The following is a 25,984-nucleotide window of genomic DNA, read 5'->3' on the forward strand; positions in this document are numbered from 1 at the left end:
CCCCCCTTTTAATACACCACTCTGTTTGAAAGCTATCTTGTCCGATTTGTCATGTGGGGCCACAGCTAATGCCTGACATTTCTAATCTGGGAAACACCAATGTGATCATTTCCACATCCCTTTTTGGAGAATGGTAAAGCCTCTTTACAGGAGTAAACATCTCCTTATACCTGCTATGGTTGCTGTTTTCTCCCAGTCTCTTCTGTTGTGCCATTTGTGCTGCATGAAACAGAGACATAATCTCAGCCTTTCATAATAAAGACTAATGACTCCTGAGAATAGAAATCTGTTTATATGCCAGATATCAGCACCTCAGCCATGCCTGGGCTCTCTGTCTGGACTTTCTCCTGCAAAATTTTGTTGTTTGTTGTTATTATTATTGTTGCACGGGTTGCATGACTGAGATGTCCTTATCACATAACTGTCACTGTGGTGTCAGTCTATATCTATTTGACTGCACTATGCTGCCACCCACAGACTTGATTGAAAAGTCTTGCAGCTCTTAGTATAGTTGCAGGGTTCAACAGACCTTCTATGGTGGCTTACACTTGAAACAATAATGTAGCCAATCCCATTTCCATCTGTATTCTCGTGGCCTAGCCGGCCATATTGAGATTGACCACATCAATTTTGAATGGCCTTAGTCCAGCAACACGGAAGCTGTTGGCTACCCCGTGGTACAAACATCAGTGGGTTGGCACAGGAACAAATGGACAGAAGCTCATTTCCATGAAACATTGCGTATGCAAGTTGACAGCTACTTCAAAGCTGGTACATTTTGGTTGCTCACTGCTTGATACGCGTTCTGGGTGTACACATTCCCAGTACGTCTGGTTTTGTCTACAAATGCACTTTTCCTATGCATGTGTGTGAGTAAATGAGGCAAGTAAACGAGAAAAATTCCCCTGTAGAAAATGGAGAAATACATTTTTGTACACCTTTCAGTTTTATTAGGGTCATGGGAGGTGAGAAGTTTACAGAGATGCACAAAACGTAACATTATGGGGGTGCACAACAACAACAACATAACAAACAAACAAAATAAAAACAGTTCACTGGGCTATCTATGGAGTTGGGTAACATTTTAAATACTAGTGCTGATACCTGAAGTTGGCTAGCATTGGTCTTGTGCAAATCCCGTTCCTCTCCATCCAACACAAACAGCATTTTGTTTGCATGATTTCAATCAGGAGCAGTCAAAGTACAAGTTTTAAAAAAAAGTTTAGAAACGGGGACAAGTCTGAGTACGTGTTTACAGTCTGCTTTGTGGCTAACAGTAGAGACATAATGTATTACCTTGAGAGCTTTTTTATGTATGTCTGCATGTGTACTTGCCCATGTGAGTGTGTGAGGAAAGTTTTTATTTAAATCCAGAAATTGTGTGTCCCAGGAAACTGCTGTTAAATCAGCCCAGAGAGAAACAGAGTGAGAGACAGGGAGAAAAGGTGTGTGAGGTGGGTATTTTTAGTAGCCTTAATCCAAAGTCAAGAAAAGGACTCATTGTCTGTAATAATTTTTATAGATTTCAGAGGAAAATCTTTAATGGTAATATTTTTTTTAGCTTTCAGATATTGAAACAGTTTGCTTCCAAAATCAAACTGAGGAGGAACTGACCTCATCTCTGAAGAGAGAGAAACAGAAAGTGTAGACAGATTAGAGATTTAGGACATCATATTTGAAAAAGGCTACATTTTCAAAAAAAGAGGTGCAGACTCAAAGACCATTGTGCTGACTCAGAGGAGTTACTGTATGTTCATAGTTTTCAGCATTTAGGTCATGCCCTTTGCTGCAGCAACTTAAGCCCCCTTCAGACATGCACTGTAATCCTTGAACGCGTATGGCATCATGTTGGAAAAAATCCCCAGTCCGTTTTTTTTCCACACATGTTGCAGTGGTAATTTCTACAACATTTTTGTACACAGCTCACATGTGGATAAATGCAGTTACTTGTGCGAAGCATTTTGCTCGGCAGATTAGACTGAGAAAAGATTCTCGCGAACCAAACATAATACATTACTTTTATAAGAACCGCTAGAGATGACTTGGTCCGACACTGAAATGTGATAACCGCTGTCTCTCTGTACCAAGGGCGAGATAACAAGTGAACAATCTCTCGCCTTGCTTATCATACATAACTTTGTGCGATGGCTGTTCTCACATGCCAGTTGCCAGCTGTGTGAGCGTTTCATTTGCAGCGGTCACGTCCTTTGGAAGAGTCAACATGACACTTTTCCACAACAGAGACCTACGTGTGAAAACTGAAAGCCATTACTTAAATTGACATAAAGCAAGCTGTGTCCACAGAGAGTGCATAGGTAGGTGTTTGAGGTACTCAGTGTTTCTTCTCATTTCAGAGGGATCTTTGTACAACTCTTGACCCTTTGACTAATCTCTGAGACACAATGCCACCTCCTGATGGATAATGACATTAGACGAATTACTGGTGCGCTGTTTGCAGTGACATAAACCCACAAAACAGAGGGAACCATCCCACTGATTCACTGCTCGATGTTCTAACAAAATAATTGCATGGCTGACTGGCTGACTGGCTGGCAGGGCCTCTATTTAGGGATTGGTGGAAGCCCCCCTCTCTCACTCCTGTTGTCCTGTGCTGTGACTCCTGTGCTTGCCCTCTGGCTGCATGCCTCTTGTACTGTGCAAGTAGAGCACTTCACACTTCCCAGTGAAACCAGAGCTGTGCCTTCAGCCTCCTGCCTGGCCATGTCCTCCGAGCTATTTTTACTCTCGCTGTGGCTACTTCTGCTAAACCCATACCACAGCCTACTGGACTGGTGCTGAGGCCATGTGTTTCCATCTGTGGTGGTGGTGTGTAGGTGTATGTACGTGTTCACGAGTGGTAAAACTGCATTTAAAGAGACGTGCACAGAATAAGATATAATCACAATTTGATAACACTTGATTATATCCAGCAAACAAACATGTAATCATGGAGCACCCCTGAAGCTTCAGGCTTAGGATGCTGACCACAGGCCACAGCTTCCCTGATTCCAATTCAGGCAGGAATATTGTGAAAAAGATGTGTGGCAGCTGTTCAGTTTCACGAACTACCTGAGGCTAATGTTAAACTAAGAGTTTGTAGCACAAGCTGGGAGCTGAGTGTCTGTTAGCTGAGAGCAGCTATAGCTGCTGGAATAGATCCAGTTTCTATATTTCATCTATTAATTGATTATTTCTAGTTAATGTTGCTGAATATCAGTGAAAGAAACTGTTGAAAGTTTGTATCCCTATAGGAAAACAACAAGACTGTACTTTTGTCTAATCAGGTTCCTCTTCGATACTAAATATAGTCAGTAAGAGTATAAAAAATTGTCTTGAGCAATACTTTTGTAAATATGAATATTACATTTTTAAAATGATTCCCTAGCTATGATATATAGTTGCGTGGGAAGACAAAAAACAAATGCAGATGTACCCATTTATATTTTTTTATTTCTGAAAGTCAAAGAGGCTCTAATAATATGCACATGGAAATATAAAATATTTATATATTACATGGAGAAAATGGCGTAGCTAGACTACTGAAAAATGCATCTTATCATTGAAGTATTGTATTTACACCATTTTTTGGGAATGTCCAGTGTAGTTGCAGACTCTCCTGTTATATGTATTGTGAATGTACAGACTCAACTTTTTTTCTTTTTTTTGTGTGTGTGTGTAATTAAGTCAGCTTGCAGGCCAGCTAGAAGTGATAGTCATAATAACTGCACTGACTCAAATTTGCATGACAACACCAGTACTGCTACTAACTAGTAGTCATTATTGGCGTGAATTAATCATATTTGATCAAGGAATTACTGTATCTGCCCCAAAAGGGCAATTGATTGTAGATGTGAAACACAAAACACAAGATAAAAGTACATAAAAAAAAAAAACAACAACAACAACAACAAAACTATTAAGATCAATAATTTAAAAGATGTTAGAAAAGATGATAGTATTTGACTCCTCCAGTTGTGCTTTGTCACCCATGCCTCGGTGTTAGCGCACATCTGGAAGAAAGTACATGCCCTTTCTGCCTCCAGCTGTTACTCAAGATAAGCCCATCCACACCAGTATCAACTACGTACAACAGAAAAACAACATTAAGATGATTTTAAGGTAGAAGAATACCTCATGTGCCTGATTATATTTGCCACATTAGGACTTTTTTTTGCCAACAAAAGAGCAAGATAGGATGTAATAACCAAGAATATGTTGACAGATTCTTTATAGATGGATTTCTGCAGCATTTTGAAGCATTTCCTAAATGCTACAATTTGCAACCCATCTCCAAACCTGGAGGCTCCATTTTCACAAATTTCTTTTCTCACCCTCCTTTGTCCTTTGGTACTTCATCTGCCTTCTCTCTTATCTAATTCACTCTCTCACCCACTCTCGCTCTGCTTCAGTGAAGTACATCAAGGAGATGTCTGCCTTCTTTAAAAGCTCCGGGTCCCCTGGAGCAGGCCTCCCGTGGGAGTCTCCCCCTTCGACACCTCAGAGGGGCCCTGAATTCTCCTCTCCTGAGGTGAAGGAGCCCCGCAGCATCCCCCTGAAGATGTGCCAGGTGTCACGAAAACAGTGCCCCCCAGACACAGAACACAGGTACTACATGTTAAATGTTTGCTGCTTTATACGAATTTGATTCCGTTCATACATTTCTCTGGGAAAAAAAGAATCTGACGCCGGTCTGAAAATAGCAGAATAGCTGAGAAAGATTATAAAAGGAACATCTTATCGTGTCTTACTCACATATTCTCTTTAATATCTGAAACTCACTCTTCCCCCTCAAGCTCTACTCTCTTTGCCAATTGTGTTTAAGTTCTCTAACTCCAACCTTTTTTCCATCTCCGTCTTGCTTCTCTCTCACTTTTTTCTCATCTCATTTGCCAGGTATTTCGAGGTGGTTTCATCCAACAGAAAGAACTCTGTGTTCCTGCGAGCAAAAGACCCTGCCATGGCCCAGTCTTGGTACAATGCCATCCAGGCTGGCACTGCCAACCTTTTACCACGAGTCAAGGAGGAGCTGAAGAGCATGCAGCCTGGCATGGAGGTCAAACATCTGGGCTGGATTACAGAACAGGTATGGGAGAATGCAAATGCGCTTTGTAAAAACTGCATTACTAGTATTATACTAGTATAATGCTATTATTAGTGCTCTAGTTGCCTTTGTTGTAACACTATTTTTAATGCTTTGATGATGCTCTTATTTGCCCTTCTGTTACATGCTTTTGTGCCTGTATTAGGTCTTGCTAAGATAGTTTTCCACTCTGTTGAACATTAAATTTGTGCTCTAAAATCCATAGAGTAACACAAAAATCTCAAAATTGATATCGATGGATTTTCAACTTTTTGATTTCCCTTCAACTAATATGTGACTTTTGGTTTTGTTGGTTTTGTCCCAGGGATATATTAATATCACTTCATTCCACATCTCTTGTTTAAAAATGTTTCAATTTCTGTGCTGCTTGGTGCAACCTGTCAGCCAGAGTGATTGACCTACAACGAACAGTCACGTGACAAAATGTTGGTACTTTTTGGCTAAACTAAATTGAACTGTAGGCTGTGTTTACAGTGAGAAGACATGTACGGAAACAAATGTAAAAAGTAGTAGTAAAATCTGTAGTATGTAGATCTCCTATGTTTTTTTTCCAGTATCGATAACAGACGTGGGCACTTGGAAAAATGTTGTATGTGTTAATTACATTTTTTTGGATGAGCCCACAGTGTGGGACAGCTTATTTTAAACCCAACAGGCCAATCAGAGCCTGTAAACAGATGAGAAAGAAAACCAGGAAGAAAGTCATTTTGTAACAACAAACACATTTTTGCGTGTTTGCACAACTAGCCATGTACATGAAAACAACCATCATCACTGTAAAAACAAATACATTTAAGACATTCCTTAATGCATGGAAGTTTCCACATTTAACACCAGAAGCCATGACTCTAAACACAGAAATGCCCAAGAATTTCACAAAGAGAAAAAGAAAGTAAATAGTATTTTAGCAAACTCAAAAGTGGAAACAGTGAAACTGACCCACATCTTAACAGAAGATATAAGGGATTTCTTAGACTTTGATATAAATGTCCATACTTGCAGGTTTCCCAGGGCCCAGAGAAACCTGTACTGGCTGTGCTGACTGACAGAGACCTGCTCCTGTATCCGTCTTTGCCTGAAAGCAAAGAGAGCATCAGCAGCCCCACCAAGAGTCACCCACTCATCACCACAAGGTTCGCATGCACAAATGCCCACATATATACACAAACACCACACACTCCATATGATGTTCTTGTTTTTCTCTTCCTTTCTGTCTTTCTCTTCCTTTTTATATAAACACACTCCCATAACATAACGCAAACTTATCGTGTTTCATAAGCTGAACAGATCCATCCTCCCCCCAGTTTGGAGCTAACGTTTATTTTCCTGGCTTGTTTTGGCCCAGTCAAAGAGCACATAGTCACTCTTTCCATAACTGGACTATTGGACATTTTGCCACATAACATCATAGTCAATTGGAAAAAAAATAGTGGTAAAAGAATCTATGAGTCATGTGTTTTTCTTCCTTTCTCTCTCCTGCATATTCCACATCTCACTTTCCACCTCAGTAGCAGTTTCTCTGTATCATAATTTGCTTTTCTGGCTGCATTCTTTGTCTATTAATCTTAATTATCTTTCTTATCTATGTACTCCTCATGCTTTCTCTCCCCCATTCTCCCCTCCAGATTGGTCCACTCTGGCCCAGGAAAAAGTTCCCCTCTCCTAGACTCGGAGCTGTCCTTTGGCCTGCGTTCAGGCACCAAGCAGGGCGTGGAGACTCATGTGTTCAGGGTGGACTCTGCTAAGGAGCTGTCCACCTGGACTCATCTGCTGGTGGAGGGTTGCCACAATGCTGCTGAGCTCATCAAGGAGGTCACCACGGGTAGAGAGACACTTTGACCTCATGCTTGCTGCACAGTTTCTGTACCTTGGAGTAGAACATTCAGATTTTTCTCTCAACTGTCATAGAATCAAATGAATTAGAATCATTTGGTTGTCTCTAAGTGTTGCTTATCTTTGCTCGAGGGAGCAGAGTTTCCTGAACTACATGTCCCCTACATGTTAGCTGCCACATGATGATGGGTATGTCAGTTGTATACTTTAGTACATAAGAATTAATTTTGCTGAGGCATCTGTGATGCTAGCACAAGTGTCTGCCTCTGCTGGCAGTTTGTGATTACTAACAGAAATTACAATCATATTTAAAAAAGAAATAACCTTTATAACACCAAGAAAAGGTAACATAGACTCATCTTTCTTTCACTATCAACTGGTAGTACAATCGATAATCTAAATATCTATCTAATTTGTTGTGTTTTTGATGCCGTCAAAGTTGGTTTTAGGAGTAACTCAGTACAACATGCCTATTTTTCAATCTGCTAAGAGTCAGAATAGCTGATTGTATCAAACACTTCAATCATGTCTATGAATATACCTCGAATCTATTTCACCCAAACAATTCCTGCTCGGGCACAAGATGTGCTTCTATTCAACAGAAACTCACAAACATTTCAGTCCAAAATAGGGGCCTATCTCACACAGCAGGATTAGTATGATTTATTGTTCTTTACACAGTGATTTTGAGGAGTGTAGTTCTCTGCAGAATGTCCTTAATCTCTGCAGATTTCTTCTGGTTGTATTTTTACAAAAGATTTGAATTGGGTTTTTAAAAATGAAAGCTTTTTTTTTGTCATAAATTCTTATGAAGAGATTGAGAAGAGACAAAACATTGTTCTTCTCAATTACAGCTGTATGTATGTTGTCTTTGTTCATATATGTGCTGAATAAAACCCCCAACAGCTCTTTGTACCTAAACCCTGGATGCATTTTCTGCATGCGGGAGTCCTAGTTAATGAGTCAGGTACCACTCCACATACAGTGCAGTGTGGTAATGTCGTAACGCCCTCTGCTGGCAGCATGAGGTGGTACAAACACTTTAAGGCATAAACTGGAAATAGTATTTTGAATTTAGATATTGGTGTCACATTTATGACAGGTTTATGAGGATGAGAGCTCAGTTTAACTAAGATTTCAAATTATTCTGTTATCGTAACAATATGAATTATTTTAATCATACTGTATCCTTTCAAAGCATTAAAGAATCCCATTCATAGAAGACAACATTCAGCATAAAACTCACAACAAAATAAGAACCAAGAATCAAAATGTATTCAAAATGACTTTAATTAGGCTCTGTAATGCTTGTTTTTTCTACCCTGGCAGCTTGCAGTTGGAATGGGAAAGAGTGCACCCTGGGAGTGCACATCGATGAGGGCTTCACATTATTCACAGAAGAAATGGGGGTCAGGAAAAGCATTCTGCTCCAGCAACCCTTTGAGCGCCTCAGAATGTCCTCAGACGATGGAGTCCGTATGATGTTTCTTGACTTTGGAGGCCCCGAGGCTGAGATTGTAAGTTATACATTTTAGTTACAGTACAGTTAAGCCATTATCAACATAAATGTGAGCTTTATAGATCAAATATGAGAGTTAAGAGACATTAAGTTATTTAAAATAAAATTTTTCTGTACCAGCAAGCAGTTAATGGGAAATGTCTGTATTCTGAGATGTGGTCACAATGCCTTTAGTATCTTGTTAAATAAAGTCATCTTAACATCCATCCATCCATCCATCCATCCATCCATCCATCCATTATCTATACACCACTTAATCCTCACCAGGGTCGTGGGGGGCCTGGATCCTATCCCAACTGACTTAGGGTGAAGGCAGGGGACACCCTGGACAGGTCGCCAGTCTACCACAGGGCTACACTTAGGGCTACATTCATTCACACCTACGGACAATTTAGAATCACCAATTAACCTCAACATGTTTTTGGACTGTGTGGGAGGAAGCCAGAGAACCCGGAGAGAACCCACGCTACATGGAGAGAACATGCAAACTCCACGCAGAAAAATCCTGGTGTCCCCACCGGGACGCAAACCGGCAACCTTCTTGCTGCGAGGCGATGGTGCTACCACCTGCGCCGCCTTGCAGCACCTTGCACCCTTGTACCTTAACATGTGATCTTCTTACTGTTTACCTCATGCTCTCAACCAATTGGCTCATTTGTCATGAAGATGGTCAGTTCTAACCAATCTCCATCTAAGTCGACATTTGAGCCACCTCCGTGTCAAATAAGTATGTGCTTGAGATGCAGCTATGATGATAAAACAGGTGATGAATTTGAATGTTCAGTGAATCCAAATTCTCTGGCTGCAGCAAAACATTAATTCTGGTGCCATTACCCTTAAAATGTCTCTGGTTGTCGACTGAGTATTGAATTTGTTGTTCTGTATATTTTATACATGTTAAAAAATGTTATTTTTTGTGATTTATTTCCTGTCTCACCTTTTCCACTCCCTTGTTTCACTCTCTTTTTTTCAGCAACTGGACCTCCATTGCTGCCCTAAGACCATAGTCTTCATCATCCACTCTTTCCTGTCTGCGAAGGTGAAGCGACTTGGCCTCCTGGCATGATAATGGCCAACTATCCAGAACACCACAATAGGAAAATTGAGTTAAAACATACAGCCCAGAAGACTCTGAAATTCCAGACGATGGGGCCCAGGAAATGATGCTGACTGGCCTTTTCTTTTCAGCCTTCCTCGGCCTATAATATTATCATCTCTGGTCAGGCACCCCCCCTGGTCTTTCTAGTGGAATGGAGAGAAAATCGCAGCAATGATGGACATTTTTTGAACTTGTAGTTGTGAGGTAAAAAAAAAAAAGAGGTTTTAGAAAAGGCGCAAGTCAGTAGCCACTTAAGGGATCTGTCAGATCTGTCACAGTAGGTCATGACACTTTATGATGGCAAACTGTCTGAAAATGACAGCCTGTATCTTAATGTTTCTAAGCTTGAAGTCCCAAACATTTTTTTTGTCCCATTGTTTAGTGTTATTTCATGAGTCATGACAGGCTTTTGTCATGAGCATCCTTTCATCTTTCAATCTCTGCTTTATGTGCTGTGAGCAGTCAACAAAAGTTTTTTTTCCACAAATGTCCTGATTGATGTTGGACAAATACTTTTAATAAAGGCAGCTTCGGTGGAGTGACAGGATGACATGACTGATCACTACATGATCTATAGTCTGTACTGAACAATGTACAGAATACAACTATAACCATATGTTGTTTATGTGGACGGTTAAGTTGCCTTTACCCTGAATTTTTTGTATGTAAGAAGCATTTCCAAATGCCAACTCAGATATATTTTTTATTGCAGCTGAACAACTCATTTTTATCTCCCTCTGTCTCTCCTGTTCCCATGTTTTAAACATACTTAAAAACCTGTGGCCTAACAAAGTGAATAACAGAGTATATTATAAGAGCCTTTTAAAAAATATTTTAGTTTAACCAAAAAAAATAGATGAAATGCTCTTGTGTTTTTACCAACAAAGGTTTTCACATTAAGGTTTATTGTTAGCTCAAAGAGTCTGTTCATCGAAGCTAGTTCTTCTGTATGGATTTGGAGTTCGACTCTTAAATAAACCTACTTCACAGTACAGTGTTTTGTCTGTACTTCATCATTTAGTCAGCAGAGAGGACAAAAAGGCATCATCAACCTCCCCCGACATTAAAATATGTTAGCTTAAATATTATATGAAAGATGTTAAGTTGTTTACATCAAGTGTTCAATCATTTACTTTTTTTTTGTTGTTTGTGTTGAATGAACATCTACAATTTGGGGCCTTCTTTCTCTGTCCAACACTAAACAGACTTGTATTAATATATATTTCACAACTAAAAGTTGATTGTTTCAAGAATAAAATGTGTTGTATATTCTTATTTAAACAAAAGGTGTGCCTTGCAGGGTTGTTTGTATATAAACATGTAATAAACTTTGTTAACTTTTATTGTTGACTTTGCATGTGATTAATTCATACAACATAAATACCACTTTGGATTATTATGCATCAATCTTTTGCTTCTTCAAAAACTGAGGTTCAACTGAAAACATGAAATATATAATTTTCATTTTGTTTTCTAGTGTAAATGTTAAACTAAAAATCATATTTAATTAGGATCTGTTTTACAAATTGACATCTTAGTGATAGGTTGCACTATTAATTTTATTTTACCGAAAATTCTGTCATCTTTTAGCTTTTTGTTTCAGTTTTCCAGCCTGCAACGTTACTGTTGTGGTTCTACTCGCTGCTCTAATACATATATTTTTTTTGTAGTGGTTTTATTATTATTTTTTTTATTAATATATTTTGTGGGCTTTTTGCTCTCATTTTAGAGCAGTAGAGATGGACAGGAAAGGTGGGAGAAGAATGGGGAGAGACCTGCAGCAAAGGAGCAGGAGTCGAACCCACAACCGTTGCATTGGGGAACTATAGCCCCTGTTTATGGCTCACCTGCTCAGCTAGGTGAGCTATAGGGGCGCCCTGGTTTTTATTATTTTTAATAGTAAATGAAAAGGTGTACTAGAACTAGAGCAAGGACATACGTTTCTCTCCCCTTCAGAAGTTGGTAGAGAGGAAAACAGCTAAACTAGAGGGGGTTTGCACTTACATTCATCAAATAGTCAGAAACACCATCCCCAAAAGAGTGATAATACTGTTATATGTCTGCCGGATGTGTAAATAAGCAATTGCGTGCCAACACTTTGGCCAGAACAACCATATTAGGTTACTGTGTTTTCAGCCTTATCCGCAGCATCTATCTATCTCTCTAAATAGCTCTTAAACCAAAGTCCTTTAAGTCAGTCCTCATGCACTTCATATATTCAGCTGCAAGTTTTATATCTCATGGCCTGTAATGAGCCGTTCCACTGAGCTGCTTCTGACAGCAGATCTAGCCTTCATGCTGTCTTTATTTAACAGTCCCAGTTGGTGGTCTGACAGTTTTATTAAGTCCAGACAGATCTGTAGAGAGGGAAGAGCAAAGATGATGATGATGAGATGCTTAAGTCAGCAGGGTGTGTGATGGAGACAGTTAGGCCTGCTGCTAGCCATTGTAAAAGGAGCAAGCAAACAGTCCGCTCTCATATGCTTTTACTGCCATGAGGCAGTGTTATCAGCGAGGCGCAGATGCTGCTTGTTACTATATAAAGAGTCAGCCTGTGTGTGTGTGTGCATATGCTTTTTAAACACGTGAATTTGCATGTGCGTGTGCCTGAACAGCAAATAGAAGCGGGAGAGTGTGGTAATAACAAACTGTGAGTTGTATATCAAATCAGAATGGAGTGTTCACATTTGATCATATCTTTCCCCCCCCCCCATTCAGGTCTCACCCCTCTTGTTGAGACATTACCATGGCAACGGCAGGGAGCTCTCTCAGTTTGGCTGCGTCCATCTCTTCCACTGAACTATGGTTTTGCTGCTGAAATTGCCAATCAGCCTCTCAGATCCTGCTGGAGAGGAGGAGGAGATTGTGTGAATATATTTTGATTAACAAAAATGGAAGGGCACTTTGGAGGGAGGGGGAAGGGGTGGGAGGGGGTGAGAGGGTTGTCAAAAAATATGATGTGAGTAAGGGAAGAGGCTAGGAGAAAATGTTGCACTACATAGAATACCCTCCCAACAATCCCTTCTTTTGTGTTGAAATCTGGAACGCAAACATCAGTGCATGCAAAGAGAATTCTCTCAAGTCTCTAAGCAAGATTGGCAACATTCCTATCCAGTCGGGGATAAGGGATTTTGTATGAATTTTCACAATGACCAAAAATATTCTACATAGAACAGTTTGAAAAATTCAAGCTAAAGTAGCTGTGCCTTTAGATCCAGCTTGTTCAAAGTGTGGATACTCAATATTTTAAGTTCGTTCTTTGGCATCTTTGCAAGGTTTTAGTCAGTGTTTCAAGTCATGGGCTTTATCCTATTGGCAACACTTTACTACAGTTGTAGTGGTAAAGACAATCCTAGTATTTTCACATGTAAATCCTATAGGTTCTCATTCATTTTTATTGTCACTTGTTTTTTTGTTAGTTTTTTTGTTTTTTGTTCTTTATGTCTAACATTAATTATGCAATCTCACCACATCATGTTTTCTGTAGAATTATATCTCAGATGCTTTGGATCAACTGCACTGTCATGTAACTACAAGGGAAACCTGATAACTATAAATTATGATCAATAACCATAATTGTATTAATGTAAAAATGTAAAAACAATGTATTGCGGCTCTTTGTAGTAAATAAAATATTTCACAAGTGTCGCTTTACTCTCACTTTCTCTATGTTTCCCACTCTGTAGACTTACCAGATTAATGACAGGGCTTGTGTCCCTAAATGCTTTCTGGCCACAGTAAAAGTCTTAAGTGAGGTTCTACACAATCTTTTCACAATTTTAAGTGTTGACATTTGATCAGACTTTCACCTGTTTTTTCATGTTTAATAATTTAAATTCTGTTTTGTGAATACGTTGGCAAATTGTGTTTATAGAATGGGAAGTCATTTCAGTGAATATACTATATTCAAATGACAAAATTAAATGTTATAAATATTTTTTCAGGATACAGCCTGGCATGGCATGGGCCCAACTGGTCCATTTGGGATCATATTTAAACTTTATTGCTATATTCGAGCTTTAACAGGTGAGTGTTACCTTTGTACAATGACCAGTTACAACTTAGTGCTAATATCACAGAAGTACCAGCAGGACTGGAATTACAAATGCTCGACTCAGGAGGCTTACTAAAATCCAAAACATTTATTGCACAATTAGGAACAGTAATCAAGCAGAAGTATTCAAATTACAAAAACAAGTTCATAGTCAAAAACAGGCTGGGTCACAAAAACACCTGCGACAATACAAGTATGAGTACAACAAACAACAGGAAGTGCCAAAACACAACAGGAAGTAAGTAGCACATGACCAAAAAGCAGGATCAAATTAGGAGTGCCAACACGCCTTCCAACTAGCCGAGACCTGACTGCTCAAGGTCCTCAGGGTGAAGGCAATCAAAACTACAGATGAATTCAGAATGTTGCTGGGGAAAACCCATGTTCTTTCCTCAGGGCCGTAGCTCTTCCAGTCCACAAGGTACTGACAACCACGTCCTTAGTGACAGTCAGCCAGCAGCTTCCTGACTATGTTTACTGCTCCACTATCCATGAGTCAGGGTGGAGGAGAAGTGGCCAGCATCAATGGTCTCTCCATAGTAGGCTTGACCCAGCTGACAAGGAATGTGGGGTGAATTCTCATGGCTCTAGGGAGTTTTAACCTCACAGCAGAGGGAGTAATAACTTTTGATATAGAGAAAGATCTAACAAATTATGGAGTCAACTTACAGGACTCAGTGCGAAGAGGGAGGTCCTGGGTGACGAGACACACCTTGCCGTCCACCTTGTATTGGAGCAACAGACCAATGGTGGTTTACCACCCACCTGTAGCAAGCGGCATTTCTGAAAAGAATCTGTTGGGTGCGGGTCTTGGTGCCTACAATGTTGGGTAAGGGGCGCCTTCCTTTCCAGGGCAAGAGAACAAGGGTGCTTGGTAGCTATAAGCGCCCTAGAAGAAGAAGAGGCTGGTGGAGGAGCAAGCCAGGGGGCTGTGGGCATATTCAATCCAAATGAGCTGTGCACTCAAGAAGGTGGGGTCACAGGATGTCAGTCTCCAACTCCTGGTTTAGCCTCTCCGTCTTCTCACCAACAGTGAGCAAAACACCTTCAAGAACCGGGACATAAGCTGGGAACCCCAGTTAGACACCACATTTCTCAGGAGTCTGTGCAGTCTGAACACACAAGAAAGCATGATCCCCATTGTGTCTTTGGCAGATAGCAATTTAATTCAAGGGACAAAATGCACCATCTTGGAGACTCGTTCCACCACCAGACCAGACCATTCACGAAGTCCAGGGAAATGTCTGACCAGACGGGTGAGGAACTGAAAGTGGCTGTGTTGTACGTACTCCCCACCTCCTTCTCCATGTATAGCCACCAGAAGTGTTTTTCCACCTTGAACAGTGTTGTCTTGAGGCCGGGGTGACAGAAGAGGGAGAGGAGTGAGCCCAGTAAATTACCTGATAACAAAGGTTAGAGGGAACAAACAGCCGATTCGGAGGCCATCTGGCCAGTATATTAATGTCAGTGACAGCTAGCTTGACACCTTCTTCTACCTCCAATGTGACCAAGCCCATGAGGCAGGAGGTCGGCAGGATGGGAACAGAGGCTTTGGGGTCATAAATGACAGAGACGGAGAATCAGGTTTAACAATGTTAGAACCATGACAATAGGAATTTGTGAAGTTACATCTGTTAAAGAAAAGAGCCCATCTGGCCGGTCTTGCATTTACTCTTTTAGCTGTGCAGAGATATTCCAAGTTCTTGTGATCTGTCAACACCAGAAATGGTTGCGCCGACCCCTCCAACCGCTGTTTTTGATCCTCAAAGGCCACCTTAATGGCCAGCAGTTCTCTGTTACCTATGCTGTAATTTCTTTCAGCCAAGGAGAGTTTGCAGGAGTAGAAGGTGCAGAAGGGAAGGTTCCCATCGCAGCCAATAACCAGTTCATAGGAGTGGACCACTCTCGCCTATTTGTTGTCCATCTACACCTTGGTGATTTGGTGAGTCCAAACGGCATATCTAAATAGACAGTTTCCACTGGGGTACTAGTTCTATTGTAATAGTTCAAAGACAGCCGAAATCAGAGAGAAAGGTACCTGTTCCAGATGGTTATGGTGGTGGGTCAGTGGTAGTCGATGCAGGGATGGAGTAACTTGTCTTTCTTTCCCACAAAGAAATATACTGCTCCAGAGTAAGAAGGTCTTATAATCCCAGCAGTGAGAGAAGACTCTACATACTCCTTCATAGCCTGCATTTCAGGAGAAGGCAGAGTACAGACACCCCCTATATGTGTGGAGGTTTCCGGTAGAAATGGGACAGTCTTATGGGCGATGTGGGGAGAGAGGTGGTTCAAGCCTTGCTGAACACCTTCTTGAGGTCAAAGTAGCCACTGGGGAACATTAGACAAATTGGGAAACTGAGATTCAGAGAAGTGAAGAGGTGGTTTGGGCTTTGGGGTCATTTCAATTTTCAGTTCAGCTTTATTTGTATAGCGCAATTTACAACACATGATATCACACAGCGCTTAACATAGTAAGGTATAGAAAGGTATTACAAATTTAAACAGAGAACCCAACAATCCAAAGTAGCCTTTGGACTTCCTCTGAGCAAGCGGTTGGCAACGGTGGGAAAGAACCAAACCCCCCCCCCCTTTGGCAGAACCAGGCTCAGGGAAGACGGCCATCTGCCTGGACCAGTTGACGTCCACAGGGAGAACAAGCACAGGACCTCGGGGAAAACACTGAGTTAGTGACATATAATGGTGGTTTTAACTGTATGGAAGGAAGAGAGAAGAGAGGAGAGGAGAGGAGCTCAGTACATCATTAGAATCCCCCGGCAGTCTCAAGCTATAGCAGCATAACTAAGGGACAGTTCAGGTGATCCTGAGCAGCCCTAACTAAAACTCTTTATCAAAGAGGAACGTTTTAAGCATAACCTTAAAAGTAGAGAGGGTGTATGCCTCCCAAACCCAAACTGCGAGCTGATTCCATAAGAGCGGAGCCTGATACCTGAAGGCTCTGCCTCCCATCCCATCTGGAAACTCTAGGAACCACAAGTAGGCCTGCAGTCTGAGAGCGAAGGGCTCTGTTAGGGTGATACGGTACAATAAGGTTTTTAAGGTAAAATGGAGCTCAGTCATTGAGAGTCTTATAAGTTAAAAGCAGGATTTTAAATTCTATCCTTGATTTTACAGGGAGCCAGTAAAGAGAAGCTAATACAAGAGAAATATGAACTCTCTCACTGGTTCCTGTCAGAACCCTGGTTGCAGCATTTTAGATCAGCTGAAGGTTTTTGAGAGAGTTATTGGGACATCCCGATAATGAGGAATTACAGTAGTCCAGTCTAGAAGTTATAAATGCATGGACTAGTTTCTCAGCATCACTCTAAGACAGGATATTCCTGATTTTTCAATGTTACATAAATGAAAAAAGGCTGTCCTACAAACTTGTTTTATATGGCTATTGAATGACACATCCTGGTCAAAAATAACTCCAAGGTTCTTTACAGTAGAACTGGAGGCCAAGGCAATGCAATTTAGAGTAGCTATCTGGTTCGATAGTGTGTTTCTGAGGCGTTTAAGGCCAAATACAATAACCTCAGTTTTGTCTGAATTTAAATGAAGGAAATTACAGGTCATTCAGGCCTTTATGTCCTTCAGACATGTCTGTCATAGATAAATATAGCTGGGTGTCGTCTGCAGTGGAAATTTATGCTATGCTTCCTTATAATATTGCCTAAGGGGAGCATGTACGAGGTAAAGAATATAGGTCCTAACACAGAGCCCTGTGGAACTCCATAACTAACTCTACTGTGGGTGGAAGAATCATCATTAACATGAACATGTGATGGCCCGAGCTCTGTAGCTGTGCGGGCGGACCCGAACGAAAAGAGAGGCAGGAGAAAAGGTAAAAGGAAACAGGTGGAGGAATCCGGTGCAGGGGTGCCAGTCATGGGGGTTGCAGGAAGGAGGTCGTCAGTGCTGAGGTCCGTGAGGGAGGGTTCCGCTGAGACTGTGCTGGGGAGGGAGTCGTGGAGGGGAATCCCGATGACGGTGTGTTGCGGTACGGTGCTCAGGGGACGGTGCTCATGAATGGGTGTCCCGCGGAGGTTACCCAGGTGGAGGTGCTCGAGTGGCGATCCTTTAGTGAGGGTGCTCGTGACTGTGGATTCCCGTCGTGTGGGCTCGTGGACGAAAAGGCTGGCATGCCGAGTGAAACGCTGGATGCAGGAGCCGAGGAGGGATGCTGGAGATACACAGAGAAAAAACACAATCAACTCAAAACTCGAAAAACAGACTTAGCTAAAGGCTCAACATAAGTGTAGCAGCTAAGCGGCCTGACTGTACCACTGGGGAGGTATCACAACCATCTGGTGTTGGAGTCCTGTGAGACGATCGCTTTTCAGGTCATCTGCTGATGAGCAGATGATCCACAGCTGCCAGCACGAGAGCGTCCTTCCCCGATCGGCTCTGCCCAGCCTGCAGAGAAAGAACATGCCCACCAAAACACAGAGACAAAAAAGCCAAGACAACCAGAAACACAATAAACATAACCCATAACCCTCACAACCCCCCCCCCCCCCCCAACGGATGTCTCCCAGCGTCCAACCAGGCTTTTGCTCCCTATAAAAATCCCTCAAAAGTGTGGGATCTAATATAAGCCGACAAGAGATCCACGTGTGTTCCTCCAGACCGTATCCCTCCCCGGCCTCTGGGTCTGACATCCAAGATTTTAGACACCGTGTAGGCAGAATGATCATCGATGAGCCAGGGGGGTGGAGGGGGAACGGCTGGAGGGCTGAGGTCACTAGAGGAGACAGGTTTCAGTAAAGACTCGTTGAAACGTCGAATGAATCCTCATAGCAGCCGGGAGCACTAAGCGAACAGCGGAGGGGTTAATGATCTTGTCAATAGTGAATGGACCAACATAACGGGGAGAGAGCTTGCGAGATTCCGTTTGGAGGGGCAAGTCCCAAGTCGAAAGCCAAACTTTCTGACCAACCTTGTATTCAGGCGCAGGAGAGCAAGATCTGCCAGCCGCTTATTCCGTTCTGCAGAGCGTGTAAGTGCAGACTTGACACTCCTCCAAACGTTGCGCATCCTGCAGACATGGTCCTCCACTGACGGGACGGCAACCTCCTGCTCGGGAAATAAAGGCGGCTGATATTCATTACATGCCATAAAAGGGGACATACCTGAGGCGGAGCTGGAGAGGGAGTTGTGCGCATACTCAATCCATGGCAGAAAAATGCTCCAGGAGACCGGGTGGTGAGCAGCCACACAGCGGAGCGCAGCCTACAGATCCTGGTTGGCCCGCTCCGTTTGACCGTTGGTCTGGAGATGGTACCCCGATGACAGGCTGGCAGTGGCCCCCACCACTTTGCAGAACGCAGACCAAACCTGTGAGGCAAACTGGAGACCTCGGTCCGACACAATGTCTATAGGAATGCCATGGAGTCTAAAAACATGCAGAGTTAATTGATCAGCTGTTTCTAATGCTGAAGGAAGCTTGGGGAGAGGCACATAGTGAACAGCTTTTGTGAAACGATCAACAATGGTTAAAATCAGTGTTACCTTCAGAGGGGGGAAGTCCTGTGACAAAATCTAAAGCAATATGGGACCATGGATGACTAGAAACGGGCAGAGGGTGCAGCAAACCGGCGGGTGGTCGGTGGAGGGTTTTCCCTCGGGCACAGATCGAGCAAGCCGCCACAAATTCCCATGTATCACATGCCATCCTTAGCCACCAGAATCGCTGACGTAGAAAAGGGAGGGTCCGGTGGACCCCGAGGTGACAAGTAATTTTTGAAGAATGTCCCCACTGCAACACCTGAGACTGAGTCGTAGGGGGTACAAATAACCAATTAGGGGTTCCTCCACCGGGATCGGGAAATTCCTCGAGTGCCTCCCTGACAACAGACTCGATTTCCCATGATGCCTCTCCCAAATTCGCCAGGGTGGGATAATCGGGCTCATCTCCTGGTGACTTTCCTGGGTTAGCTGGGGGGAAGTGTGGATTCTCGAGAGGGAATCTGGTTTAGTATTCTGAGAACCGGGGCGATAGGAGAGTGAATAATTAAAACGGCTGAGGAACAACGCCCAGCGGACTTGACAGGGGTTGAGCCGGCAAGCCAAGCGTAGGTAGGAGAGGTCTTTATGATCCGTCCAGATCAAAAATGTCAGGGTGGATCCTTCCAACCAATGCCTCCACTCTTGGAGCGCCAGCACTACCGCAAGCAGTTCTTGATTTCCCACATTGTAATTTTTCTCAGCCGGGCTAAGGCAATGGGAGAAAAAGGCACATGAATGCAAATTCCGGGTCTCTGGATCTTGCTGAGAAAGCACCGTCCCCACACCGGTGTCTGAAGCATCCACCTCCACCACGAACTGGAGGACCAGATCAGGGTGTCTGAGGACAGGAGCACTCGTAAACATGTCCTTAAGTAACTTAAAAGCACTGTCAGCTTCAGGGCTCCAATAGAAGGGGACTTTAGTAGAGGTGAGACTAGTCAGAGGAACTACAACCTTGCTATAGTCTTTTATGAACCTCCGATAAAAATTTGCAAACCCCAGGAACCTCTGTAGATCCTTGCGTGAAGTGGGAGTGGGCCAGCTATTAACTGCCTGAATTTTGGCTGGATTGGGTTGTAGTTGACCTTGAGCAATAACATAACCCAGAAAACTGACGGAGGAGACATGAAACTCGCACTTTTCCAGTTAAACATAAAGTTTGTTCTCCAAGAGACGCTGCAGTACCAGTCTTACGTGTTGTTCATGTTCTGTCTGGCTTCGGGAGAATATCAAGATGTCATCTAGGTAAATAAAAACAAAGTGATTAATCATATCTCGAAAAACATCAATTATGAGGGCCTGGAAAACTGCTGGAGCGTTAGTGAGCCCGAATGGCATCACCAGGTACTCGAAATGACCGAGTGGAGTATTAAAAGCTGTTTTCCACTCATCGCCCTCTCTTGTGTGGACTAAATGATAAGCATTACGGAGGTCTAATTTGGTAAACACTTGTGCATGACATAGAAGCTCAAAAGAGGGATCTATCAAAGGTAGAAGAGTACAGTTCTTTACCGTAATGTCATTCAAGCCCTGGTAATCGATGCAGGGTCGCAGGGTGGTGTCCTTCTTCTCAACAAAGAAGAAACCTGCTCCCCAGAGGAGGTGAGGATGGACGGATAATTCCAGCTGCCAGCGACTCATTGATGTAAGTCTCCATTGCTTTCTTTTCAGGCAGAGACAACTTGTACAGCCTGCTGGATGGCAGGGGCGCACCAGGAAGAAGATCGATAGAGCAGTCGGAGGGGTTATGAGGGGGCAAGGTGCAGGCTCTTTCTTTACAGAATACCATGGCCAGGTCATGATACACTGGTGGAACAGATGTGAGGTCCAGTGGGGAAACTGGAGGTGCAGTTGAGCTTTTCTCTGGGGTGGCTGACTTTAAACAATGAGCATGACATGCTGTGCTCCAACCCGAGATGGAAAAAGTTTTCCAGTCAAATTGGGGATTGTGCTGCTGCAATCAGGGGAGACCCAGGACCACCGGGGCTAACGGAGAGGAGATGAGATAAAACTGGATGTTTTCTCGGTGGTTGCCTGAAATGACGAGAGACACAGGAGCAGTGCAGTGGGTAACTTCAGCTAACAGTGTGACGACTCGTGTTCAGTGACAGTGCGGGTGGACCCAAACGAAAAGGGAGACGGGGAGAAGGGTTAAAGGAAAATAGGATTTATTGAGGGAAGGTGGTGGAGTGAAGTCTTTGGGGTTGTGATCCGAGGAAGGGGGGTCCCGAGGGTGGTGCACGAAGAGCCGGTGCCTGAGAGTGTCTTGGTCCATGGGGGTTTTCCCAGTGCAGAGAGGGAGCCGTGACGAGGGAAACCGGGGTGGTGCGCAGGGGTCCGGTGCTCAGGGTTCGGTGCTCGTGGGGGGGGTGCTCTCGTGAAGGAAATCCCGGTGAAGGTGTCCGTGGTCGTGAACTCCCGTGGGTGACAAACGCTGGAGTGCTTGGAGGTGTGCCGAGTGCTGGAGCCGAGGAGGAGAACTGGAGACAGGTAGAGAAACACATACCATAAACTCGAGTCTAGAAAACGACAGAAATGCTGGAAATGCTCAGCGCGGTGTAGTAGCTCGTGGCCTGACTGTACCCCGTGGTAGGTATCACAATCCTCTGGCGTCGGCCTTCTGTGAGACGCCAGTATTTAAGCTGGGCACAGCTGATGAGCCACAGCTGCCAGCGATCTCCCCTGATCGGCTCCGCCCAGCCTGCAGTGAACAGAGACACACCCACCAAAACACAGAGACAGACAAAAACCCAAAAACCCAGTGAACAAAGTCTAGGACCCTCACAAACAGTCTCTCGTCGAAGGCATTAATAACTCGAGGCGTATCGAAAACAACAACAGGGGCGTTAGTTTGATGAGTCAACACAAAGCCAATAAAGTTATCATCAGCCCCAGTGGACCTATTCTGCCACAAGGCTGTGGCCCACTGAGCTGCCTGACCACGCAAGAGGTTTATACAATAAGCTAACTTTGCCTTATCAGAAGGGTAACTTTTGGGTTGTAGGTCAAAAACTAATTGACAGTTTAATAAAAAGCGGCCGCTTGAACCCGGTTCTCCGGTGTAAGGCTCGGGAGTAGGAACCTTCGGTTCGCAATATGAGAGAGAGGAGGGAGAGGCTTCAGGAGGAATACTCACAGGAGGATCTGGCGATGATCCAGAGCTGGGGGTCGTTATGCCATCTAGGCGAGAGGCAATTCCCTGAACGTTGAGGGTGAGGTTCTGGAGGGCGTCCGTAAGTCTTTGGAGGAGCTGGTTGTATTTGCCCAACAGAATTCCCTGAGCATTCAGGGCCTCTTTGACGGTGCCGGGGTTCGTTGGGTCCATGTTGGCCAGATGATTCTGTGATGGCCCGAGCTCCGTAGCTGTGCGGGCGGACCTGAACGAAAAGGGAGGCAGGAGAAAAGGTTCAAAGAAACAGGTTTTATTTCAAAAGGTGGGGGAGTGGTGGACACCAGGTGGAGGAATCCAGTGCAGGGGTGCCAGTCATGGGGGGTGCAGGAAGGAGGTCGTCAGTGCTGAGGTCCGTGAGGTAGGGTTCCGCTGAGACTGTGCTGGGGAGGGAGTCGTGGAGGGGGATCCCGATGACGGTGTGTGTTGTACGGTGCTCAGGGGACGGTGCTCGTGAATGGGTTTCCCGCGGAGGTTACCCAGGTGGAGGTGCTCGAGTGGCGATCCTTTAGTGAGGGTGCTCGTGACCGTGGATTCCCGTCGTGTGGGCTCGTGGACGAAAAGGCTGGCGTGCCGAGTGAAACGCTGGATGCAGGAGCCGAGGAGGGATGCTGGAGATACACAGAGGAAAAAACACAATCAACTCAAAACTCGAAAAACAGACTTAGCTAAAGGCTCAACGTAAGTGTAGCAGCTAAGCGGCCTGACTGTACCACTGGGGAGGTATCACAACCATCTGGCGTTGGAGTCCTGTGAGACGATCGCTTTTCAGGTCATCTGCTGATGAGCAGATGATCCACAGCTGCCAGCACGAGAGCGTCCTTCCCCGATCGGCTCCGCCCAGCCTGCAGAGAAAGAACACGCCCACCAAAACACAGAGAAGAAAAAGCCAAGACAACCAGAAACACAACAAACATAGCCCATAACCCTCACAGAACAAACTGGAATCTGTCTGATATATATGATTTAAACCAATTTAGTGCAGTTTCTTTAAGCCCAATTAAACATGCAGCACTGAGCTCCAGTGGAACAAGTACAGAAACTAGTCCACTGTCTGAGTCTATAAGAAGATCATTGGTGACCTTCACCAATGCTGTCTCTGTGGGTTGACAGCTAAAGGTGATGTTCAATTCATTAACACAACTTCTTCTTATTGTTTTGTGTAGAGCGATCATCAATACCATCACCAATACCATCACTGATCTCTTTCTGGGATCTGACTGAAGTGTCACTCTATATCAGCAGCCTCTCTGCAGGCTCTCAGAAAAATGTTGTATGCAATCAAAAGGTCAAGTAGGGCTGAGAAGGCAAATCATCTCATAAAACAATACCTTTCTGATGTCAGTTTGGTTGCACCTGACTTCCACATGGTAAGTACAATACAAATATGGGGTATTCATACTTTATGTAAACATTACCACTGTATACAGTTTTACATTTTCTTGACTACATTTTAAAAGAATAACATGCACTTTTTACTTCACTCCATTTATCTACAACCTTCAGTAACCTGTTACTTTGCTGTTTCAGATTTTGCAATATTTGAACGTTTACTGATTAAGTTAACCTGTGGTGATTGTGTGGTGTTGTTTTATTATGGCTGTTGCTGACATTCATGATACCGATTTAGTGACTTAGTGTTCAGTAAAGAATTAGCACGCACATTACCCCCTCATCGCCCATACGACTGCGCCATCAACCTCCTCCCATCATTGCTCAAGGACAGCTGAAACCTGACCCTGCCAAGATCGAGGCAGTCGTTAACTGGCCCACCCCGGGAACACGCAAGGAACTACAGAGATTCTTGGGATTTGCCAACTTCTACAGAAGATTCATAAAGGATTACAGTAAGATTGTAGTTCCTCTCACCAGCCTCACCTCGACCAAAACTCCATTTTTGTGGAATTCAGGTGCAGAAGACTCTTAAGGCTCTGTTTACGAGTGCTTCCATCCTGAGACATCCGAACCCGTCCCTCCAGTTTGTGGTGGAGGTGGACGCTTCGGATACAGGAGTGGGAGCAGTGCTTTTGCAGCGAGACTCAGAATCCCAGAATCTGCATCCCTGTGCCTTTTTCCCCCGCTGACTCAGTCCTGCAGAGTGTAATTATGATGTGGGTAATCGCGAGCTCCTAGCCGTAGTCCTGGCGCTTCACGAATGGAGACACTGGCTGGAGGGAGCCGTTCAGCCATTTGTTATCTGGACCGATCACAAGAATCTGGCTTATCTCCGCTCAGCCCACCGTCTCAATCCCCACCAAGTCCGTTGGGCGCTGTTCCTCAGTCGCTTCAATTATACTCTTTCATATCGACCAGGCTCACGTAACATTAAATCTGACTCTCTGTCCAGACTGTATGTGTCCTCCCAGGAAAAAACACAGGATCTGGAACTGATAACCGGTCGAGGCAGATGGCCGTCCCTCCCTGAGCCTGGTTCTGTCGGAGGTTTTTTTTCCCCTGCGGGGGTTTTCAGTTCCTTCCCACTGTTGCGGACTGCTTGCGGACTGCTGAAGCTTATAGGGAATCCAAATGTTTTGGATTGTTGGGTGTTTCTGTCTCTGCCTTTGTGAAGCGCTATGAGATGACTTGTTGTTGTAAACATGCGCTATACAAATAAAATTGAATTGAATTGAATTGAATTTAATAATCCCTACCTTGCGGATTGTGGGAGCAGCCACCTGGGAAACCGATTTGGTAGTCAGAGAAGCATAGAAAGGATTCCCTGATCCCGGGGGAGGGCCGCCTAACCGCTTATTTGTCCCACGATCACCAGTCCTCAAGTGGGGACACACTTCTAAGTTCACCTGCCATCCAGGGGTTCATCGGATGATCCAGTTTTTACGCCAGCGGTTTTGGTGGCCAGGAATGTCTAAAGACACTCGAGAGTTTGTTGCCGCCTGTCCCACTTGTGCTCATGGGAAAACCCTTCACCAAACACCAGCTGGTTTACTGTGCCCCCTTCCCATTCCCAGTCGTCCCTGGTCCCACATCGCTTTGGATTTTGTGACAAGACTTCCACCTTCAGAACGTAACACTGTGATTTTAACGATTGTTGATCGCTTCTCTAAGACGGTTCATTACGTCCCTCTTCCCAAACTCCCCACCGCCTTAGAGACAGCTGAGTTGTTAACGTTACATGTCTTTAGACATTGTATCGGACATTGTATCGGATCGAGGCCCTCAGTTTGTTTCCCAGGTTTGGTCTGCCTTCTGTAAAGCTGTGGGAGCTACAGCAAGTCTCTCCTCAGGCTATCACCCTCAGACCAACGGGCAATCAGAACGAGCAAACCAGAACCTTGAGGCTGCTTTACATTGTGTGGCTGCTAACCATCCGGTTTCTTGGAGTACGTTTTTACCTTGGGTGGAATATGCACACAACTCTCTGTCAAGTGCAAGTCCGGTTAACTCTCCCAGCTGCTATGAAAATCCATCCTACGTTTCACGTGTCCCTGTTGAAGCCTGTTTCTTCCAGTGAGCTCAGCCCTCCGGCCGTTCCCCCTCCACCCCCCCGGCTCATCGATGACCACCCAGTGTCTCTAAAATACTGGACATTAGGCACCGGGGTCGGGGTTTCCAGTTTTTGGTGGACTGGGAGAGATACGGTCCAGAAGAGCATTCGTGGATCTCTCGTCGCAATGTTCTGGATCATTCCCTGATTCGGGACTTTTATAGGGACAATCCTCACAAGCCCGGTCGGACGC

General features: G+C 44.1%; 1 protein-coding gene across 1 annotated transcript in view; it reads left to right on the forward strand.

The window, feature by feature from the left end:
• Nucleotides 1–10,895, forward strand: part of snta1 (syntrophin, alpha 1) — a 33,425-nt gene extending 22,530 nt beyond the window's left edge. The window contains exons 3-8 of the mRNA XM_008279818.1: nucleotides 4,410–4,605; nucleotides 4,894–5,083; nucleotides 6,104–6,234; nucleotides 6,727–6,923; nucleotides 8,264–8,451; nucleotides 9,427–10,895. Coding sequence (XP_008278040.1) covers nucleotides 4,410–4,605; nucleotides 4,894–5,083; nucleotides 6,104–6,234; nucleotides 6,727–6,923; nucleotides 8,264–8,451; nucleotides 9,427–9,519 — 995 coding nt within the window. The 3' untranslated portion in view covers nucleotides 9,520–10,895. The remainder of the gene's footprint in view (nucleotides 1–4,409; nucleotides 4,606–4,893; nucleotides 5,084–6,103; nucleotides 6,235–6,726; nucleotides 6,924–8,263; nucleotides 8,452–9,426) is intronic.
• The last annotated feature ends 15,089 nt before the right edge of the window (nucleotides 10,896–25,984 follow it).

The sequence above is a fragment of the Stegastes partitus genome, unplaced genomic scaffold, assembly GCF_000690725.1.
Source record: "Stegastes partitus isolate 25-593 unplaced genomic scaffold, Stegastes_partitus-1.0.2 Scaffold171, whole genome shotgun sequence".
NCBI lineage: Eukaryota > Metazoa > Chordata > Actinopteri > Pomacentridae > Stegastes > Stegastes partitus.